Source organism: Miniopterus schreibersii (assembly GCF_964146895.1).
Source record: "Miniopterus schreibersii genome assembly, chromosome: 16".
NCBI lineage: Eukaryota > Metazoa > Chordata > Mammalia > Chiroptera > Miniopteridae > Miniopterus > Miniopterus schreibersii.
The window spans coordinates 13,283,647-13,307,250 of NC_138116.1; the positions used below are offsets into that span (position 1 = coordinate 13,283,647).

General features: G+C 35.4%; 1 protein-coding gene across 21 annotated transcripts in view; it reads right to left on the minus strand.

Annotated features, from left to right (window-relative positions):
- The window catches only part of SYNRG (synergin gamma), a 47,415-nt gene that overhangs the window by 16,430 nt on the left and 7,381 nt on the right, over positions 1-23,604 (minus strand). For 6 of the 21 annotated variants that reach the window (XM_081161301.1, XM_081161299.1, XM_081161297.1 and 3 more), the window contains exons 3-15: positions 22,837-22,958; positions 20,036-20,166; positions 19,270-19,375; positions 18,606-18,717; positions 16,388-16,687; positions 15,316-15,549; positions 14,333-14,410; positions 12,010-12,206; positions 11,137-11,385; positions 9,875-10,008; positions 6,925-7,040; positions 6,672-6,734; positions 1,801-2,745 (exon numbers count right to left, since the gene is read on the minus strand). In XM_081161301.1, the coding sequence (XP_081017427.1) occupies positions 1,801-2,745; positions 6,672-6,734; positions 6,925-7,040; positions 9,875-10,008; positions 11,137-11,385; positions 12,010-12,206; positions 14,333-14,410; positions 15,316-15,549; positions 16,388-16,687; positions 18,606-18,717; positions 19,270-19,375; positions 20,036-20,166; positions 22,837-22,958 (2,787 nt within the window). The remainder of the gene's footprint in view (positions 1-1,800; positions 2,746-6,671; positions 6,735-6,924; positions 7,041-9,874; positions 10,009-11,136; positions 11,386-12,009; positions 12,207-14,332; positions 14,411-15,315; positions 15,550-16,387; positions 16,688-18,605; positions 18,718-19,269; positions 19,376-20,035; positions 20,167-22,836; positions 22,959-23,604) is intronic. The other 15 variants (XM_081161282.1, XM_081161298.1, XM_081161300.1 and 12 more) reach the window with 7 other exon arrangements.

Sequence of the window (23,604 nt, forward strand, 5' to 3'; positions counted from 1 at the left end):
TACCCTCTACAATACATTTATGCAGCAGTTTTGCTCAACAATATAGTGCATTGGTCAGACATCAACCCCTTTTAACAACCGCTCTAAAGGGATACTGCTTCTTTCAGACAGGTTTACAGATCAAAAGGAGGAAACAATCTGCTTTTAAGAATATCCTCAAACTGAAGAGACTTGGCTTGAACATTACAGGTTCCAAGCTGGGAATGTTCCAAACATACATAAAAGAACATCAGCACAGAATATTATTTTAACAGGTCAATCAGAACTCAGTCAAAAAAACCAACCTCCCCTCCCTAAATAAAATGGGGGAAAAAAAAAAAAGACGCCCCAAACCCAGAGTAGACTCATCTCATAAAGACATCTAGCTTGGCACTGTGAAAGAATATAGATTCGCTTTCAGAAAAATAGCTTCTAATTAATAATTTCAGAGTCCAGAAGGCTAGTTTACTTCTTATGAGATTTTTAAATAAAAATCAAATACTGTTGTTCAGAAAATGGAGCACTTTGCAATCAACTGCTATGGCTCAAGCAGTTCATACAAAAAAAGAGAAACAAATTCACAGTATCAAACAAACAGCAGCAAAAGAAAAATATATAGGAAACCATCTGAGGAAAAGTACAAAAAAAGGAAGTAGACAGTCAGGGGCACTGGAAAATACCTTAGCAAGTAGCAACTTGAAACACATAATGTCTCTGATAACTTGCTCCTGGCTCAGCACCCTGTTTAAGAATACCTCCAACATTTCAATAGCCAAAGGACAGAGGCAATTTTGTTCTCTGACTGCAAAAGTCATAATACTTTACAATTTCTGCCTGGATCTGTAAACTTGGAAGTGTGTTATGTGTCCCTCTCTAGTTAAAAAACGACGACAACAAACCCTTCATATGCATAATAAATATTCTAGAATAATACAGTAATACTGAGATATTTCTCATTATTAAAGGCCACAAAATAGGTTTATCTTTCTATATCAAATAACAAAACAAAATAAAAACTAGGACACTTGGGAATCTAGTTTTTCTGACAAGAAGTTAAACTAGAGAATAAACTGCTACATGTAAATCCATACAGAATTTTAAGAGGGCTCCCTTATAAGATATTCTCAAACATTATATGAGAAAGTGTGTACCCTATTCTAACATCTACAGATTTTTAATAATTTAATACTTCCAATAACAGAGTTAACACTGAAAACTGTACCTGAATCCCACTAACTCATGCCCTCCTCTTTGCCAGACCCTGGCACACAGGACATCCAACACAAGTGCTTTCCCTCTTCTTCTCTTGTAGGGACATGGCAACCTGCCGTATAACTGGCTACACATTCTTACTTTATTGACCGAACAAGAGTCTGTTTCTATAAACCAAACAGAATACTATATTGGCAGCTGTCAAATATACCAAAGAGAAGAAAAAGGAGAGGAAACACTGACCTCACTCACAGAAACGGAGGAACATTACTGACACTGCAAAACTCATTATAAAAATTTCTGGCAATGGTGGGGTCCATTTAGCAGTGGATTTTTATGTGCCTCTAACACCAAATTGGTGTTAGATTTCAAAAATGAAAATATTTTAGCTATCCAATCTAAGTTCCATAGTATTCATGGTATCCATATATCCAAGTATCCATAGACTCAAATTTAACACTGCTTTAAGGGGACTGGTAACTAAGAGGTTAATTATTAGAAATTCCTAATGGTTAAGAGCCAGAGCCTCACTGTCTGTAAATCAACACCCACAGAACCATCTTTGAAATCTGCATCACCATCACCAGAGCAATCTCACCAATTCCTCACCTGCAGCAGGAGGATGCTGGCCACTAACTGTTGGTAAATCCAAAGAGCTATCAGACATGACATGCTTAAGATCTCCTCCCACATCAGCCAGTTTCATGTCAAACTGAACAGAGAGTGCATCTTCAGAGTCCTCCTTGCCAACACTGCTGCCACCAATGGAAGGGAGATCCAAGGACTTCACCGAAGCAGAGTCTTCTTTGGTGTGTCTGAAAGCCACTGCTTTCTCTCCCAGAGATTTGTCCGAGTTCATGGAAGAAAATTTATTGGAGTGGAAGTCGGCAAAATCATCATCACTTTTTCCTGAAGGAGTGTTATCTTTCAGTTCTTCAGCACCTAGTCCAGATCCTTCCAGAGAAAGCTGTTTGAAGACATCATATTTGGTAGATGCAGCAGATGAGTTTTGTTCACTCTTCACTGTGTTGCTTGAGCTGCTGGTTAGAGGAACAGGAGTAGCTTCCTCTTTGAGGGCATCGTATTTGTCATCTGCCTTTTGCTCAGATGAAACAGAGCTATTACTAAAAGCCATAAAATCTGCAAAGTCATCCTGTTCCCCAATAGATGCTGGACTAGAATATTCCCCCAAAAGGTTGAATTCTCCAAAATCATCAGCCAAACTAGAAGATTTAGTTGATGCCAATGCTGCCATGGCTGCAGCAGATCCTGCCTGTGGTCGTGTAGAAGCAGATTTTGATGCACTAAATGCAGCTGAAAAAGACAATGGTTTCTCACTGCTGCAAGTAACTGAGGAAAACATATCTAAATCTGCTAAGTTCAGAGGATTTTTCACTTGTGTTTGTTGTTTCTGTTGCATAGCTCCTGAGGGGAAGGCTGCTGGAAAAGTTTTGTCTTTTGTTGGTGGCTCTAGTGGTGATATACTGCCGGCGGTTTTAAAGTCGGTGAAACCATCATCAGTCCCTGCAGATCTGAATTCTGCAAAGTTTTCTCCTGAAAGAAAAAAACACAGCCAAATAAGAGCTGAAAACCACCTGATGCAGAGCATGTTAAATGACAAGCATACTTTTATAGACTTTTCCCTCACTGGACATAATTTAACTACAGTTTAACCTCTACCAAACATTCCTTTAGGAACTACATATGTTTCCACATTGAAGGCTAGTGATACAAAAATCAAAATCAAACCGAGGGCACCCATCATTTTCATTTGCTCCCATTTAGTGTGAAAAGTCCCCTGATTGCCAGATCCTTCAGTTGGCCAAAAGCACTGCTCGCAGGACTTTTTCTCACTATGCCTGGCCAGCCAAGCGTACAATAAAATAAAAAGTAGGTGCTGAAGAGAGTCATATTAAAAGTGGACCTTTAAAGATAAAATGTGTTACATGGTGATCAGTTAGGAAAAATGTATCACAAGTACCAATGAAATATTATGAAAAACCTGCATCTAATACTTAGGATATACAACACTTTGTTTAACTTGGCATGTTAGGCATATTGTTAGATACTAGATGGTCTTGCTCAAGTATATGAAGGCATTAATTTAAAGGTAACTGATGAAAAATTTTGAAAAGGTATCTACTTATTTACAAAGCATTCTGGCCCAGGGCATACTGTAAAGAAGCTTCTCCCTATACTCTCCAACATGGAAGGTTAATCTCACACACAAAAAATCTGTCAGTACTTGGGTTTTTCTTGAAATCAGCCATCTCACTAAACACTTAATTAATAAAATTCAAAGAGATTTGAATATACACCAATTCCATTATTTAAACTTTCAAAATATATGACTTAAACTTTAACTTATACTGTGCTATTCTGAGGATGGGATCCTGAAAGAATTTTTTTATTAATATTTTAGTCAGAGAAAATAGGTACTAATGTACTTTCCACAAATATTTAAATAGACTTAGTTGAGATACTGATAAAAATCTGGAGCCATATTTTTTTTAGGTTTTCGATTCTTTACTATCATAGTAATGTTATCACTCATAGGTACAAGGTTGGGATGCAAATGATCTTAGTTTTCTAATGGTGTCTGACGGTCTTCCATAAAATCCACTAGGTAATACCAGGTAATAAAAAACAGAGATAAGCCAAATATAAATATAGCTATACCAACATCAAAATTTTAAAAAATGTAAGTGCCATTTCTGGAGAGTTATAAATTAAAATACAAGCTTTAATTTCCACATCCACTTTTTAAATTCTATTTTTCCCTAAAAATGAAATAAGCATATGAATTATAAAAATGTATTTAAAACTAAAATTCAGTTCTTAAAATTGTCATTAAAACAAGACAGGCTTTAAATATATTGTGTATGTAAAGTGCTATATATGTTGATATATCATATGAAAAAAGCATGGAAAATAATGGAAGCGATTTTTCCTCCTAATATGAGATACTTAATCAATTCACCAGCATTAATTCACCAACACAGAGAAATCTATTTAATATTATTAGGAAAACTTTATAAAGAGAGGAAAAACATTTGGAACTTCTCTATCTTACGTCTGTAATACGTACCACCAATAAAACTATAGTCAATTTCACAAACTGATAGGAGACGCAGATGTAAAAATCACCCTAGTAGTTTAGGCAAGAATATTATTGATAATATTTCTATTATTTCTGTAAATGAAAAGGTAATAAGCAGCCAATTTTTGTCATAGCCAAAATTTTTGATGTGCTGCTTTGAAATATCTGTGAAATTGACAAGTTTTGCTTTCTTATTTTAAAAAAGAAATCACCACAGCAAACTAAACTTACTGATGAATTGTAAACTTTTCCATTAGAAATGTAAGCTGGGTGAAAGGCTTAAAAAGAAATAAAAATGGGTAGGTTTATAAGTTCAAAAACAAAGGGGATTTGGAGGCAAATCATTTAGTTACAGTCATTTGAAATTTGCATATCAGAAGGTCCATTAAGCATATTACTTCATGTGTAGCTTTTCACTTAATTTCTAAATCCTCATGAGTTTCCCTCTCTAGTTGTTACTTTTTAGGCCCTAAAAAGATTTCAAAAGATCACTTTTTGCTAAAACTTCAGTAAATGTCACTTATCTATATAAAAAATTTTTCTCATCAACTTTAATTATGGTTTAAACTGTAGGGTAGAAAAAAGGAAATATTATTAAATTCTGTCATTTAGTCCCCTAACAAAGCCACAGCTCTGAACATACCTTAAAATTCTTCATAAATTCTAAGATATGGCTAACAAACTTTGTTAGCCAGTGTATTTTTAATGCAAGAACAACAAAATATGTCCTCCTACAATGAACAAAGTTGGCATTTCTGCTTGGAAGGCCATAGAGTTCCAGTTAAGACAGCAATGAAAACAAGCACTCAAAAATGGCAACAATAATTTGGGATTCTGTTAATAAAGCTGCATAAAAGCAGGACTAAGGTGCTGCTTACATGTTGGCAGCACTACTGTCTTTCCCAGGAATAACATACATATCATACGATCATTAATACCATCCTACACGAAGAACCCTGGTATTAAACCATGCTCTTTACTCCAAACTTGCTTTGGCCCAGTAGTTGATGAAAACACCTTGCTAGGTAGTAAATGACAAATTAACAAGCCAAAAATTCCTCTAGGGTTTATCTTTGTGTTCCTAGTACCTAATATAGGCAAAGAGGAAGAAATAGTTATTACATCCTAAACAGCTGAATGAAACACAAGAAAACATTTTTAGCATGTAAGAACTGTAAGGGACTGAGTATTTTAGAAAAGGTGAGTTTCCCTTTTAGATATTTAAGCAGTACACTTTCTACTTTAACTTTCACATATACTTACCTTTCCTATATTCTCCTTCCACCCCTGACTCTCACCCCCATCCCCTAGGCAGAAGGTGAGAATAAATGATTGTTGAAAGATATTCCAAATTTGAGAATTCAGTATGCAAAAGCAGAATGTGGTACTGTTCCCAGGAAGAAATCCTCAATAGAGTATACAAATTTCATGGCATGCGCAGTTAAGCTTTGAAGGACGTAATTTGGCATGTGGATTATCTAAACCCTATACATCAGGTTTATAGAATTTAACCACAAACATAACTTCTACCCTTTATATATGGCTCTCACATTATCATTTTACCTTTTGTTTTTTAAAATCCTCACTCGAGGATATGTTCATTGATTTTGGGGAGGGGGAGGGAGGGAGGGAGGGAGGGAGGAAGAAGGGAGGGAGGGAGGGAGGGAAAGGGGGAGAGGGGGAGAGAGAGAGAGAGAGAGAGAGAGAGAGGGAGGGAGGGAGGGAGGGAGAGGGAGAGAGAGAATGATAGATAGATAACTGATGTGAGAGAGAAATGTCGATCATACACGCCCCAACCGGGAATCGGGGATTGAAATCACAACATAGGTATGTGCCCAAACTTGGAATTGAATCCACAACCTTTGGTTTATGGGACAATGCTCCAACCAACTGAGCCACCCAGCCAGGAAAAAGCATTCTATATTCCTTTACACTCTATTTAAGCCCTTCTAACAGACATAGAAACCACATATGCACAGAAAACCCTTTCACTTCATCTTATTAAATTATAACCAATTTTGAAGATCTTGAAAAATAAAAGACAGGTTGCTGCCTTTTGTACAGTCCATAGATTAAACACACATTCAGGAGTGTCACTGAAAGAACCTTCAAAGATCTCTTTTATTAAAAATTGAAACAGCCCAGTCGGGCGTGGCTCAGCGGTTGAGCATCGACCTAGGATCCAGGCGATCAGGGTTCGATTCCCGGTCAGGGCACATGCCCGGGTTGTGGGCTGCAGCCGATCAATGACTCTCTCATCATTGATGTTTCTATCTCTCTCTCTCCCTCTCCCTTCCTCTCTCTGAAATCAATAAAGATATATTAAAAAAAAAAATTTTTAATTGAAACAATGTATTCATTTAATGAACCAAAAACTTACCTGAAGATTTACTCTCTGTTGTCTGTTCGAGTTCTCTGAAAGCACTGTATTTATCACCAGAGTCTATGATGAAAAGACAGAAGTTCAAGTAAGGTTAGGAACCTCGAGATCACAACTCAAGAAAGTAAGGCAGACTGGGTTAGCCAAACATACTTAGCATGTGTATAAGCATTTTACACATTTACCACAAAAGACCACTACTAAAAACAAAGATTTACATTCACAGGTTTACGAATTCAGGGACTACTATTACCTCCAAATGGAACAGTATTTTCAGAGGACTTGTCAGCTGCAATTCCTTTAAACACAGCATATTTATCCATTGAAACTGATACTTTAGTTCCAGAAAGTGGCATCAACAAAGGGGCACTGAAAGGAAAAAAAATACTTCTTAATGACTAGAACAATGAATCCTTCCCTTATCAAGTAGGAGCTTAGAATTAAGGGCCAGTAGGTACCTAGCTAAAATGCATGGCTCCTAGCTTTAAAAGTTAGAAAATATATATGCCACAAATAATGAAAAACAACATCCTTTTTCTTGAAAAAATATATTGAAACCACACCCAACCAATAATTCTTCTCTTAATTACTGTTGGATCCACGATGAACATCTAATCATCTTTTTAAGCCATAAACACTGGAATGGCACTGGAAATAGATTACCTTAGAATGACGACCCACGGCAATTTTAACTTTAGGTCCATAAGTGAACTGCTCCAAATAGGTATACCCAATATTTTAAAGTAAATTATGTGAATCTTAATATAAATTATTCTCTAAAATGGGGTCAGAATGCAGATGTAGAATAGTTGAGATGAAAATCTATTTATGAAATGTTGTTCAAGCCAAGATGTAAATTGTCCCTCTTTTGATCATATTGCCTTGCTTACTGGCAGAAGTTTACACATCTGATAGTAGCAGTAAAGTTAATACAATTTGCATTTTTGCAAGGATCACATCTGTGGTTCCAGAAGCTATCTTTGTAGCAAAACAACAATCACTTCAAAATTAGATAAAGATACTTTTGCCTGTGGACATATTTTTCCCTGGATGGAAAAATAGTGTAATGAGTAGTATCTGTGTGGATAATTCTTAGACAGGCTTAACACATACTAGAAAAGCACTATCTTTTTTTCTTTCCTCTCTTATCACACACAGACAGCTTCCAGGAAGAACAACCTTTACATATGAATGATTATTTTCCATCACTAGTTTGTGTCACTCAATACCGCACACTGCAAGTTACATAAATGGATTTCTATTGAGTTCTCTGCTCTGGAGCAAAAATCTTTCCACAGCCATTTAAATCTTATCAGTGTCTTCAAAGCAAGGTAAGAAACCCAGCTCTTGCACACACATGCTAATCGGGTCCACAGTACTTTAGAGCTTAGTGCTATCAAATATTATAATTTCACAACACTATCGAACAGCTGTTACACATTTGATCTTGAATTTTTAAAAGTTCCATAAGTAATTAAACTGCAACTCACTGAACAGAATGTTACACAGGAATAAAGAAAAAAATCCCACAAAGTTGAGAGATATATTTGTTTTCATGACCTACAATTTTCGCTATCTGGTCTTTTAAAGTCCATTGGTCAACTCTTCTACTAAATGTGACAGTTAATTGAACATTATTAACTTAAAAATTATTTCCAGAATTGGAGGAAAAAATAGAGGATCTTCAGGGTAATGAAATACTTCTGACTGAACTCAACAACAACAAAAAAATTCCACTTATGCTTTACAAACACTCCGTATGACTGTGGTAGATGGTTTTACTTAGTTGCTCACCCTGCTAAATACACCCATTTAAAAAGCAAAACAAAACCAAGCAACTCAAAACTCCTACACATAAATTTCACTCTATCATCAGTGCCCTATATCTGTCTTATTTTACTAGCTCCCCAGTGCCTGACATACACTAAGCTTTTTCTGAATGGATAAATGAATGATGTTGCTGTCTTCCAGGTCCCCTTTCACGCCAGCTCAAGTGCTATTTCTCCTTTGACTTTGATATCCAGTTCAACACCAAATCCAACCAATTTCTCAGATACACATTTTTCAGTATCTGTAACTTTAAACCCAGAGTACCTCTCATCATCTCACAACAGGATTATCATGGCAGCTGAATTTATCCTACACACAGTAGCAAAAATCGCTTTCATTGTGCCACTTCTTAGTTCTAAAATGCTTTACAGATTATGTCACAAATATAAGACATCCCACAGTTGGTCCCATAATGTCATTTTCCCCCAGACTAACAATACTCTCCACTCCAGCTTACTTCTAACGCTTTCCCTTTTATGTTCTCTGACAAACAATGCCCATTTTCTGCTTAAAAATATCACCCAAAGTGGTCTCACATAGGCTTAGCTATATTCACATTGTAATTTAACAAATATCCTTATAAAATAAACTCACAATATGAAATATAGATGATCATAAATTAGGGAGTTCATTATATATACACACACACATTTAAGGACCAATTCTAAGAGAGTTTTATCAGATAATATAAATGCTCAGATAAAACGAAGCTTCTTGAGAACAGGAAGCTGTATGTCTAGTGCTTACCCCAGTGTCTGGCATATAGCAGATGCTAAGTAAATGCTTCTAAATGAATAAGTAAACAATGATTGTGGATTCTTAGTCATGAGCAAAATGTTTTCATGCAAGGAAAGTCAAATCACAACTGAGTAAAAAAATATGTGCAAAGAATGACTGTGTATGAAAGTAAACTATGGTGTGGAACTAATGTCATACAAAATTGCTGATAACCCACATATCTCAGGTCTGGCCACCATCTTAAAAATTTTCTATACCCCAATTCTAATTTCACCCACTGAGGTTTTTTCCCAAGAGGAATGAATTACCAATCTGATAACTTCAGTTTATAACTTTCATACTACAATATAATCATCCAACAAACCTTTATTAATTACATGTCATGGACTAAGTACTACATATGTAATCATGAAAGACTGTCTTCATATATATATATATATATTTTTTAATTGATTTGAGAGAGAGAAAGAGAAAGGGAGAGAGAGAGAAACATTAATGATGAGAGAGAATCATCGACCAGCCGCTGTCTGCACACACCCTGACTTGGGCCTGGGATCGAATCTGAAACCTAGGCTTGTGCCCCCAGCAGGGAATCTAGGGCCGACACTCCAACCACTGAGTCATCTCATTTGTACCTGTTTCCATGCTGGGAATTATTTATTTTTGAAGAAGCAGGCAACTCTTGGAAATCACTGAATGAGTCATCAAGGGATCCTGACTTAGAAGCATCTTGAAAATCTTGGAAGTCGTCTTCTTCTGGTTTTACCACCTAGGTTCAAGAGGACATTTAAACAGAAAGCATCAAATTGATAAAGCAGTAAATAACATATCTCCAATTGTCAATCTCAAAGGCTACCTTTTATATCTCTGCATTTAGGTACAACTATCTAATTTTATTTATTTATTTTTTTCAAATACGTTTATTTTCTTTTTTTATTTTTAAATATGTCTTTATTGATTTCAGAGAGAGGAAGGGAAAGGGAGAGAGAGATAGAAACATCAATGATGAGACAGTCATTGATCGGCCGCCTCCTGCAGGGCCTCCAACTGGGGATAGAGCCCACAACCCGGGCATGTGCCCTGACTGCGAACTGAACCTTGATCACCTGGATCCTAGGTCGATGCTCAACTGCTGAGCCATGCCTGTCTGGGCACAACCACCTAATTTTAGAAGAACACCCTTTAGATAAAACATCAACTCAAGTGCTTAATTAAAGCAGGAATCCTGTCTTACCTTTTTAGATATTCTCATATACATATGGTAAAAGACTGATTTAAAGGGCTAACCTAAAACTTTTAAATGGCTAAATCAGTTAATACATTACTGAGAATGTATCTTTAAAAAACATTTTATATGTCTGTAAATTTACAAAGTGATATAAGCTTGTTATAACCTATCACTGTATTAAGTTCACAGTGAACCTCACTCCTAATCCCATGCTCTAGAAGTGAATACTGTTAACAGTTCGTTTGTTTTATAGAAAAATGAGCTTATATTGTTTTGCACTTAATAAAATGTAATTATATGACATGGACATCCTTTCAATGCAGTACATACAGATCGACCTCATTCATTTTAATGATCAAACAGTTTATCACTGTATGGACAAACCAAAATTTACATAACCTTTCTTTCCTGATGGACGTTTAGCCATTTCTATTTTTTACGCAAACAAACAAGGCTACAACAAATATCCTTTTGTATCTTTGCTAATTTGAGTTACTACTTCTGTAATAGTAGACTGCTAATAGGATGCCTACTAGATCAGAAGATACAGACATTTAGAATTTTGATAGCTATTAACAAATCTGAATTCCAAAAAGGCTGTACCAATAAACTCTTTTCCCTACAGATTCCTTTCAGGGATTATTTGGAATATGTAGTTTCTCCATTTACCTGGTTTGCAGGGTAAGTTGGCATAAAGCCACTGGAAGCCTGGGCTGCAGCTCCCCCGACTGGTCCAACAAGGTTAATGCCTATGACTGGCTGTCCGAGGTTGAGGGGCATGGGGCCTGCAGGGCCTGAAGGCATCCCAGTTGGCTGACTAACTGCAGTAGGCAAAGTCATAGGAAAGCCACTTAAAGTTGGAACAGGAGCTGCTGGGAACTGGTTTAAAGCATCAGGACTCATGGCAGGAACACCCCTCTACACAGGAGGAAATGGAAACATTTTAGGGGATTGTAAACCATGTACAATCTAAATCTGGAAAAGACAGACCGAAATGTAAAATCTGTATCCTTAGTATAATTCCACTCTTAACTCTCCCAAAACTCATGAATTTGATACAAGAAAATAAGTTACAAGGTTAGTGCAAACCTAGTATTTAGCAAAAAAACAGCCAATACATATCAATTCTGACATTTTCACTCTCTGACAAGTTTGGTTAATTTACTATAATCAAGTCATGATTACATACATTACAAATGGTTTTATAATATAAGAGAAATTACTATCAGATGGAGAATACTTTATATCTGAGGAATTTTAAATAAGGACTTCAAAGGACAGAGAGTAACTTCATCTATTACCAATTTTCAAGTTCAGGAGGGATATATAGTCAGGTAGGAGGATGTTAGTATATTAAACAGTTTTTAAACAAAGGAATATTTTGCTAGTATGCACTTCATATAAACTATACATTTTTGAAGTACTGTACCTTGAAAAATAATTTAAATTTTAATGTACAAGGAATCCTATGAGGCTGTAATGACAAAGGATTCAAATTCTTTGAATTTATATTGACAAGTTATTTAACTTAACAATGTCTACCTGTGTTACTGCAATCATGGCAAGAACAGTATAAAGTTCTTCTTTAGTAAGTTTGCCAGGTGTAGTTCGATTAGCTAAGGCCCATATCTGTCCAAGAGTTTCCCTGGGAAGTCCAGATGACATCAGAATGGGATAAAGTTTTGCAGTATCTATTCCAGTTGAAGTCATTGTGGTTTCTAAGATTTTCTTATAGACATCTATTAAAGGAAAGACCAGGTTACAAATGTAAATATATCACAACTGATTGATCTTTTTTGTTGTCATTGTTGCTTATACAAGAATAAACTTAACCTTTGCTGACTGGTCATGAGTATGCAAGTGTTTGTGTCCAAACATTGCTGACTGGTCACGAGATAACTCGTGTCTGCACTTATATTAATTTAAGTAATTTTAAACACCTTGCTGACCCGTCACGTCAGAAAAGTAGCCAGCTGCATGGGCAAGTTCTCGCTCGAAATAGCCGGTCAGCAAGGTGTTAAGTCAAATTGCTTTAATAGAACTAAAGCCACGTCAAAGTTTGAACTACTGTAAAGATATTCAAGTGGAAATATCCAGCAGACATACGGGGTCTGGTGCTTAGAAGAGAGGTTGGAGTTTGGTCCTAAAGATGATTTGGGACTAACTGTAAGAGAATGTCTTATAATTTAGTAGAAGATAGTAACAACAAGATGGTGGTGGTACACGGAGATGCTTTGGACTTGAAAAGAGAAGTTGGAGAGTAATGATAGTAGTAATAGTTTGAAAACAGCAGTTGGAAGTGAGAATTATACCAATACCACCTTTTTCCTGTTCCTGTGAATTAGAGGCTGTGAGAGAAAACATCACTGGGTAAGGTGCTATGGAAAAGAGTCTTCAGAGAAAAATACAGTTTCAGTTAAGGTAAGGAAGGGGCTATTGGAGGTGTTTTCACAATAAAATGGGATTTCCAAAGGACAAAGTAAGAAAGGCTGTTTGAGATAGGGTTGCCATAAAATATACAAGATACCAATATTTCATGGGACATACTTATACTAAACAATTTTTTGCTGGTTATTTGAAATTCAAATTTAATTGGATGTTCTGTATGCTTATTTGCTAAATCTGGTAACCGTAGTTAGAAGAGTTTTGGGAGCTGAAAGTGAACAGGGCCTAAGTAAGACAGGGAAATATGTCTAAAGCAAAAAATTTACATTTATGATTTAAATATGGATTGCAGGTTAACCCCCTGGCCATAACAACACGTATTTTGGCTAGGAAATTATGTGTGCATGCATGTTTGGAAGGAGAAAGAAAGAAAACAAGCTGGCAGAAAATGCATGGAACTCCAAAATATATCAAGTTCAAGTTTTGTTTGTTTGTTTGTTTGTTTGGCTTAAAGACAGAGAGGAAGAACGAAAGATGCAAACTGTCTAATGAGTAGGTAGAAGAAAACTTACTATTTTTTATGTACAACTGAAGTTTCATATTGGTTTGAAAACTTAACCTTTCGATTTATGATTATGTGATTATAACGTAAAGTAGACATTACTAGTTTCTTCCTAAAAGTAGTTCAGCTATTGGGATATTGCATGCGTTTTACTTAATCAAGTATAGAACAACTTCAGTTTATAACCAATCTACAAAACTAAACAGTTGATGAAAGTTTGTAAGTTACCCTTAGTCTACAAAGTAGAGCACATTTAGTAAGTTACAACTTATTAAGATTGATTAACATATTCTGCTATAATAGTCTACTCTATGCACATAAACCATGGCTTAAATAAACTTTTTCTTTGTATCAAATGAACAGTATCACAAAATGTGCACCTTAGAACATTTTTTTGGCTCAACAGTAATAACATACTTAAAGTAAACATCATCTTCTAGTGCAGAAAAAGATGCTACTTGGTTTTTTACTTCATATACTACCACATGACAAAAAAGTCATAGAAATATTTTTTTTTAATATAAACTAATCACTAAGAGTTCAGAAAATTGCCTCACATATATTAGTACTACTCTTGATAAGTTATTAATAATCTATAAAATAAATGTTTGATAATGTCTTTTAGAGCATGGTAAATCAAAGAAAAGTTTTTAGAATTAATAGTATATGATGGTCAATAAAACAAGAAAGCAAAACATTTCTTCTCCATTTATATAGTTACTTTATATATGAGGCAGCCTTAAAGAACACTAGATCTATTTAATTTTCTATACTCTTTCAGAAAAAAATAAACAAGAATAAAAGTTACAATTCCTTCTGCATATTTTGTAACCCCAACAGTAACTACTTACAACTACATTTACAACATTTAAAGCAAAATATCCAGATAGGAATCCTGGACCAAGAAGCTTGTATTACCTGGAACCAAACTCTCATTGTAAATCCAAGGAGGCATTCGGGGCTGAACAGGATCTTGTGAGGGAAATACTCCTACACCTAAAAGAAGATAAGAAACATTACCTAACATACATAATGGTTCATGTAGAAGATGGGGGAATCACACTGAGTCATTGTTTTTTATAAAAGGAGCACAGGCTGGAGACACTAAAAAAAAAGTCACCAATACAATGAAAATATTTGGTGTTTAAACAACTCCTATACATTAACTATCTCCTAAAGAGTCTACTAAAAAAGAAACCTAAGATGTACCAAATCAATATTCTGAAGCATATGAGGCTTGCACCATTTCACATGTATTGCAAATTAAAGAAAAAAACACTATAATCAGTGGCATACATTTTTAGATGTAAAAAAATGTAGTTACCAAACTTTACTTACAGCTTTTAATGTTTCTTTACAAGTCTGATTCTTTTTTTTACCTGAATGACACTGCTGCATTCAATGTATAGGATTTTTGTTTACTTTGTCCAGTAAAATATCCTCCAAAAGTTTACCTCCTGTGCTGCCCACATTCTAATGCATCTCTGCAAGCTGAGTTTAGAAAAATTTGATCTTTTAGGGAGTAGTATGTCTGATTTACTTCAGAGAAGCAAAACTATATTCTCATTGGTGACTTTTCCAGTTAAATTTTAACCTTTTGACCTTTATGGAAGAACACAAAGTGCAAGAGGGAGAAAAAGAGTTTTTATAAAAGAAATTTCAGGAATGATTCTGATTTAAAGAAACTATCAAAAAATTTTAAAAGGAATAACAGTATATTGAAAGAATTCAGAACAAAATCGTAGGGGTTAATTGGAGAAAGAAATGCATTAAATATATTTTAAGCAAAATTTTGATTAGCAAAATCAAGCAGCATTCATTTTAAGATTAATGCTTAAGGTGTTAGCATTTGAGCAGCATTTGGTTAAATAAACTTTTTGCTGAATATTTCATGAGCTCACCACTCTCTTCAATGGGCAGGTTTGGGTCTGAAGTCTTTTCTGCCTCTGCAGTAGTGGTACCACTTACACGTCCATCCACAGCACCCCTGATACTGGCCGTTAAACTGGGATGGTTCTTACTGGAACCTGGGCCTTGGGCTCTGTGCCCAACCTCAGAAGTATTTAATTTAATTTGTTCCTGCCCAGGTGTACTTATATCACAAGATACTAGGAGCTTCTCCTCCAAAGAAGGGCCTAAACAAACAGCATGAAGGATTATTTGTATATAACTGAAAATTTCTAAGTTTTCAATCATCCATTTCCATCCCCAGATTCTAAAGGGAAGACCCTGCCACATATAATGTAAATTTTGCAATAATTCAATTACTATGCATTTGTATAGGACTTGAGAGACTTACATATTTTAAATCTACTTTGACTGTCAAGAATTCTATGAGAACAGGTAGAATGGTATAGTAGAAGGAGTACTACCTTAGAAATCTGGTGACCTACACAAGGTATGGACACTTCCACTAACTACAGGTGAGACCCTTCGCCAGTAACATCATCTCTGGGTCTGTTTCTCCTCTGTCAACCGAGAAAGTGTGGACTAAGTACATATCAGCTTATATCCCTCTCAGCACTACTATATGTCTCAAGATACAGTATTTCACAAGTGATAAAACTCAGATACAAAAGTGTTTAAAGATTTGCCTGAGGACAAATTGATAGCAAATGAAGAACCTGAACCAGGGACAGCACTTTCTAAAGCAGCTTTCCCTGGCTCATTGTTCTTAAGAAAATGATATTAGTGATTTTCCCAAACAAGAGAATCTTCTGAAGAAATCAGCTTGTTTTTAAAATTCTAAGGTGCTTTCAATAGTGCCTAATTTAGAGTTTTAAATCACTTTTCTGGAAAGTGAGGTCCCAAAACTTAAAAATTTAGATTCTTGTTTTGATGAATTTCAATAGTACTCATATATTCGAGTACATGTTTCTTTGCCAACATCACTGTATTATTCAACTTATATAAGAAAAATAAATAGGCCTAGATTATCTTAAGGATACTTTCAATAATAGTCTAGGAGTTTACCTGATCTCTGTACATTGTATGAGGCTGAAGCAGTAGAGAAATAAGGAATTTGTCCAGGGACACCATGTAAGGCAAAAGACACTGGAATCTGACCTGGAGGGAGAGGCTGTGCTCCAGCCTTCTGTGTATGCAACTGGCCAAGTGGGGTGGTGGGATGGAAAGACTGAAAAGGCTGGGAAGTGGAAGAAGGCCCACATGTGGGAACTTCAACAGGCCCCTGCATAAAGTCACTGAATTCTTCTTCATCAAGAAAGGCAGGTGATGGGGAGACAGTTTTAGAATGAGATGATGTGGGATAATCTGCAAAATGGAAAATGGTAATGAAACACACAGAAATGAAAACCAACAGGGAGGAAGAAATTAAGATGTAGTACAAGTCCAAAAGAATATATTGAAACATGAATAGCGCAGGTGAACAAAAAATAACATGTAATAACAGTCAAATGGAATTTTACAATGAATGCGAAACACTTTGATGTCTATTTATACACAATTTTTTTGTCTTTTTAAAAAGAGGTTATACAGCTATTTTTGCATTTGATTCAAAAACAGTAAAATGTAAAACTCAAAATTTCTTTCCTTCTTTTATTAAGTTAGCACTAATTTTTTCCCAAGAACACTAATAATTTACATCAAAATGATGATTACTTTTGAAACTCAAGTGATCTATTTATCTGGATAATATTCGTTCAAACTAATATATATCGAAAATAAGAAAACCTACTAAATGCTGCTGAAGACATTTTAGGCAGGTATAGACTCTGATGATTAAATTTCATTATGCCAGTAAGAAACAATGTATGATACATACTTATAATTTTTGATATATCATGTCTAATCCATACACCTTGCAGAGTTCACTTTTCAGTAAAGTTACCATATGAGGAATGAAAATTACAAAACACAACAAGAACATTAAACACATTGCCAAGGTGATATTTTCTCGTGAAAGGCATCAAAATTGGGACACCACAAAGTGCTGAGTCAAACAACTCAACAGTCAATTTAAGAAGGGAAACCTTGACTGAGGACTATGTTTACTTTGGCTCTAAAGAATACAAACATCCCTGTGGTTTTTTACTGTTAAATGTGAGATTCACTCATTTAATAAACCTTCTCTAACAGGGACTACATTTACTATGAGACTCATTAACAATACTATTATTGCCATATTTTTAACTATTTTGAATTGCTTTAACATCTACTGAAGTCTGATGTCACAAGGGGCAGTCTTTTTTAAAAACGCCTCTCATCTGAAAAATGGGGACATAACATGATTCTCTTTTAGACATTTCTCTTTGGGATCTGTGAAATAAACCTGGAAGCATTAAAAGTTCTATGAAAGATGCAAAATGAGTATGCAAAATTATTGTCTTAATTAATTTTGTTGAAAAAGAAAAAAGCCATGCCATAAATGAATTTCAGTTCTCCCAGTAATGGTCACTGAAAGTGTGGATTTAAGTTCTCAATTTGGGTTCTCAGACCAGTACTGGTGGAAAACAGTAGTGACAGAAAACTGAGAGCTACTGTATTTTTAAAATGGACCTATTTATTAGCAATAAGGCTGCAAAAGCTACACCAATGTTTCTTTCATTTGACTGGAGTTATGTTAATTGAGAATAAAATGTCAAATATCAAATTTAAAAAAGGATGTGGTACAGTTATGTAAAAACAGGACTCATTTCAACTGCTAAATGTTCAAAACACAAGCAAAAAAACCACCTAACCCTTTACCCTGCTCTAAATAGGCACTTTTTTGCTTATCTGATGATAAATAATAAAAACTACAAAGAAATGCATTATTAAACCCATGACTTTTTAAAAAGGGGGCATTTAAAAATTTTCTAAGTTTAATCACATTGAATAAAATCTGAACTAGCTCATAAAAAGCAAAATTCTTTTAAAGCAATGAGATTAAATGATAAACTCCTTTATTACATTTGCTTGAGTGTATACATTTCACTAACGTTAACACACTCATATATACGGAAGATTTACATGTTGTCATACTGACATTTACTAGAAAGAGTCTTTTTCCTCCCAAGATAGTTATCCAGATGAGAACTCTTAACCCACTGAATATTTGAGGACATCCAAATCTGTACTTATTTAGAAGGAAGAGTTCAGCATTGGCTCTTCACACACATACAATGGCCAATAAAACACGCAGGGACTATAAATCATCTTCCAACAAAAGAAAACTTAAAAACTGAAATACCTGGTTTCTTAGGGTGCGATGCTGGAGTAGGGTGCATCTTAGCATCTCTGGAAAAGCCATCTAAGTTTCCTTTTATGGCTTCCAAAGCATCATCTCTACTCTTTTCTCCTGTCTAAGAGACAATAAATGTATGTATATATTTTTTCACTCATCTTTCACTTCATCCTAAATACTCCTAAATTTTTTTAAAAGTACAGATATTAGTCTGTTTCCAATATTTTTACCAACTACTTCTGACAGTGAATTCTCCAGAAAAACAGATATAAAATTCTTCAGAAAAACAGTGTATAAAACAAAGGCATAAAATGGTACTCTGTAGAATATTTTTATAGAATACAAAAACATTAAAAAGCCCATTTATAAATATTTTAGAATACAGCTGTTACAGTAATAGTAATACATTAATATTCTCTATTAATGCTTCCCTAGAAAAGACTACAAACATTCCAATGGTAGTTAAAAAAGAGCTGAGAAGACTGGATGACATCTCATTTCCCTCAACAAAAGAGTGTCTTTAGAGGAGAAGAAATATCCTTTACTTATGAACTTTGACAAGCTAAATCAAGTTTGGGCTGCTGCCTGACAAAACCCAACGAGTGAGTGAGAAGAGGCACACGCAGGGTGTGCGGGTGTGCTATGGTGGGGGAAAGGCAGAATACGTTACCTTGGGTTTCACACTACTCAAAAGTCTGAGCTTTTGCTTCTGCTCTTCAAACTGACGCCTTTTTCTTTCTTCTTCTAAAAGCTTTTGCTGCTGCTCAAATCGTTTTCTGAAGAAAAAATATTCTAGTGAAGAACCAGCTTTAAGAACTACCAACTGTGTTATATTCGTATTTCTACTAACAATTTCAGCAATATCACCTTATATTTCTAGAACTATAAACTTCTCTGCTAATTATATCTAATTTTCTTATGACAGTCCTATTTCCCCACTATATTAATTTCAAAATGAGTCTAAAAAATGATTTACCTAAATTATAGACATGAATTTCTCATTTAATTTGCAAGGGGAAGACGATCTTTTGCATTCAAAAGCAATCTCAAAAACCAGACAAGGAGGTAGACAAAATAAAAACACCTTTTGCTCTGCATATAAAGATGAAACTTCCACTTGGGAAGGCATGTCATATGGGAGAAAGAGCAGTTGGGAATCACATCTACATTTGGGTCCAGGCTCTGCTATTATCTGTGTAATCTGGACTCCCAAGTTGCTTCATTTCTCTGAACCTCACTTTCCCTAGATGTAAAATTAGACGGTTGAATAAGAAAATCTCTACAGTCCCTTCTGGCTTTAAACTTATAATAAAAGCATTTTAAAGTTTTAAAGGCAACATGACTGTTTCAGCTTCAAATCTGCATTAGAGATCATCTGAAATGTTTAAAATAACTGGTCTCATGCATTTTTATCCTTGAATCCTGAGGTCCCTTACTGCTGCTCTTCGGCAAACTGCTTCTGCATGTCTGGAGTGTACTGTGGGCCTGGAGGACGCATCCCCAGGAATGGCGCTTGTCCCAGGTAAGGCATTCCTGCTGCTGGCATTGGTCCCATTGGTATCCCTGCCTAAAAGAAAAGAACAAAGGCTCAAAACCCACAATTTCTCCTTTTAATTATTACAAAGAAAAACTATAACTTTCATAAATTCTTTCATAATTTTTTTGTTAATGAACTATATAAATGCATTTTGACAAAATGTTCAAAGAATACAGGCTAAAAATGGAAAGCTCCCCTTAATATCTCACCGCCTTCATTTCCTTCACTGTCCTAGAGGTGATAACTGCAAATAGTCTGAGGGTGCATGTGTAAAACCTCTCAGGCTGTGCATGTACAGAAGCACAAGTTATATTCTAGTGAGCTCAATGATTCATACACTTTGAGAAGAGGCATCATATCTTACAAGCCTTTATTTCCAGCAATAGGTAAGAGCCTGCTACATGGTAGTTATCCCACAAATGAGATTAAACATGTTTTTCCAACATGTATGAATAATGAATTTTTTAAAAATATATTTTTACTGATTTGTAGACAGAGGGGAAGGGAGAAGTAGAGAGAAAGAGAAACACTGATGTGAGAACAAAACATCAATCAGCTGCCTCCTGTACGCCCCCCTACTGGGGTTTTTCCTCATACATGTCTGTGGTTGGTTGGGGCTATTGAATTTAGGGAAAATATAAGATCTCAATGAATTTCTCCTGTAAGCAGCTCCAAGCAGTATAATGCCTGTCAGTAAGATAAAAAGTTAAAGAAAATTTATGGCTTATTTTAAAATAATTATTTCTAACTCCTGATGACCAGGGAAATTATTTGGAGAATATCAAATATGACAGTTTATTTTTTTTATATTGTGTTCTGCATGTTAGAGATACTTATTGTTTTTGATTGTTTCAAACTCTTTAAAAACATTTTTCAGATAATTATGTAAGTCATAAAACAATGTTGCCCGGCCAGGCATGGCTCAGTGGTTGAGCATCAACCTAGGATCCAGGCAATGGGCGTTCGATTCCCGGTCAGGGCACATGCCCAGGTTGTGGGCTTGATCAATGACTCTCTCATCATTGATGTTTCTGTCTCTCTCTCTCCCTCTCCTTTCCTCTCTCTGAAATCAATAAAGATATATTTTAAAAACAAAAACAAACAAAAAAACCAATGTTTAGTGTTAAAATCAATGACTTAAAAACTGTATCCATTATTATTAATATTCAGCAGTAAGCTTACTAAATCTTATTAAAACGCATGCATTCTATGGTAGATTGTTTCTAGTTATTTGCTTCCGTTACCCTAAGAGGATCACACAACCCTGTGTGGGTATGCACTCCTGGTATATTCCCCTACTGATGTTCTGTTCTGACCACATTACTTTGGTGAGCAGAAATGACTGAAAGTGCTATCTCTGAGAGAAAGCTTTAAAAGAGATCACAGGATTTGGCCATCTTTTTTCCCTATGCCAAGAGTCTGGGATGTCCTAGGTAAGGGTCTCAGGATAAACAGAACATGGAGCTGAGTCAACCCATAAAGGATATCACAAGTGAGAAATAAACCTGTTTTTGTACGTCACTGAGATTTTAGGATTGTTGTTTCTACAGTATAACCTAGTGAAAGCTGAGTAACATGAGTTTAAGACCTATAAAAGCTCAATTTGTTCTTATTTTCTTTCTACTAGAGATGAATAAAGAATGATTCTGGAAATTTTCCTAAATCTTTACATATAACAGAGAAGTTTCATTTGCTTAAATGACTGCAACAAGACAATGATTTCAGCTTAAATTCTGATTGTAAACTCCCAATATTACTTATAAATTATATACATGTGCTATTGTACTAACATTGTATACATGATAAAACACACAGAAATAAAAATTTAAATAAGTAAAAATAAAAGGCATTTAAAATATTAACAGTACAAAAGCCTTCTTTGTTCTGGCTTACTTGTGAATCAATGTTTATTATTTTTTAAAAATAATGTAACATTTTGGATTCAGCCATTCAAAGATCTGACTCCTGGATTCAGTTTACTTCCTTACTTTGTTTAAATGGAAATCACAGTTGTAGAAGATAATTTAAAACGACACAGAGATGCAAATGGAAGAAGCCCATCTTAGACTGTATTGACTAAATCATGATACTACTCCCTCCCTATGATTATGCCAGCTTTGCAGGGACACATGTTCAGCATGATAGTGGGAAAATTCAATTCTCCTGCAGCTCCCTAATGATCTTGAGAATTTGATGTACAATATGGTGAAGTACAAGCATACTGAAGATTTAGGTTCAAATTCTGCTGACTATGCTCTGTGAGCATCCTCACAGGCTTCAGTTTCCTCATCAGAAAAATGGAGATACCACTTCCTTAAAAAAAGTTATGGGGTTTAGATATTATAAAGAAGGCTCTGAGCCTTCCAAACAATGACACAGTTCCTTCCATGAAAACAATGCTGCTACTTCTAACAATGCTACTTCATGGCACCAGGTCCCTGAGTTTCCCAAGATATCATTCTAAAATTGTTCTAAGCTAGTAGTCACAGAGAAGTCACCAGATTTTTCTTAAATGATTTAACTTTTATTTTTTTCTCTCTCTTATGAACATATCTTCATTTTATTTTGAAGGAAGCCAACTAACATGTAGACTACGCTTATTTCTAAATATAACATTAAAGTCCTAGTATGAAGCTCTTAGCATGTAGAACATAACAATAAAAATTATTTTTGTAAACAATCAGCTAAAGAGGCAAGTACCTGCATAGCAATAGGCCCCTGGGACATTTGAGAGCTGTAGTTCATTCCTATCATGCCTTGCATATTAGGCTGCATGACAGAGACCATAGGAAATCCTTGCTGCTGCATTGGCATCAGACCTGCTGAAAAACATAAAGGTATCCTTAAAGTCAATATGTTCTAAAGTTTATTTTCTTAAAACCATAAGTACCTAAAGGACTTGTTACTGGGGAGGTGGCACAGCTAGTGAAAAAAGTACAGGTTCTGGAGTGAGACAAACTTAAGGGTGAATTCCAACTCCATCATTTACTTAGCTATGTGATCTTGGGCAAGTTATAGAACTTCACCTGTGAAAGGAATTCTTGTTTTACAGAACTTTTGTGCATACTTAAAAAACTAATAGTATGACCTAATTGTTCCACTTGATCTTCAAGGTGGCCCCCAGTGATCTCTGTCTTTTCCTGTTCTACCCTTGTCAATCCCTCCCACACTGAATAGGGCTGACCACTATATCCAACAGGATATTGTGGAAATGACAGGTTTATTCATAAAAACCACTGCGGGTTCTTCCTTGGTCTCTTGGATCACCTCCTCTAGGGAGAGCCACTGCTACATCATGAGAATACTCAAGCAAGCCCCAGGGATAATCCATGTGGCAAGGAGCTGAAACCTCTTGCCAAAAGGCACAAAGATTTGCCATCTATGTGAGTGACCCACCTTAGAAACAGATCTTCCAGCCCCATTACACCTTTAGATGACTACAGCCCTAGCTAACATCTTTACTGCAAT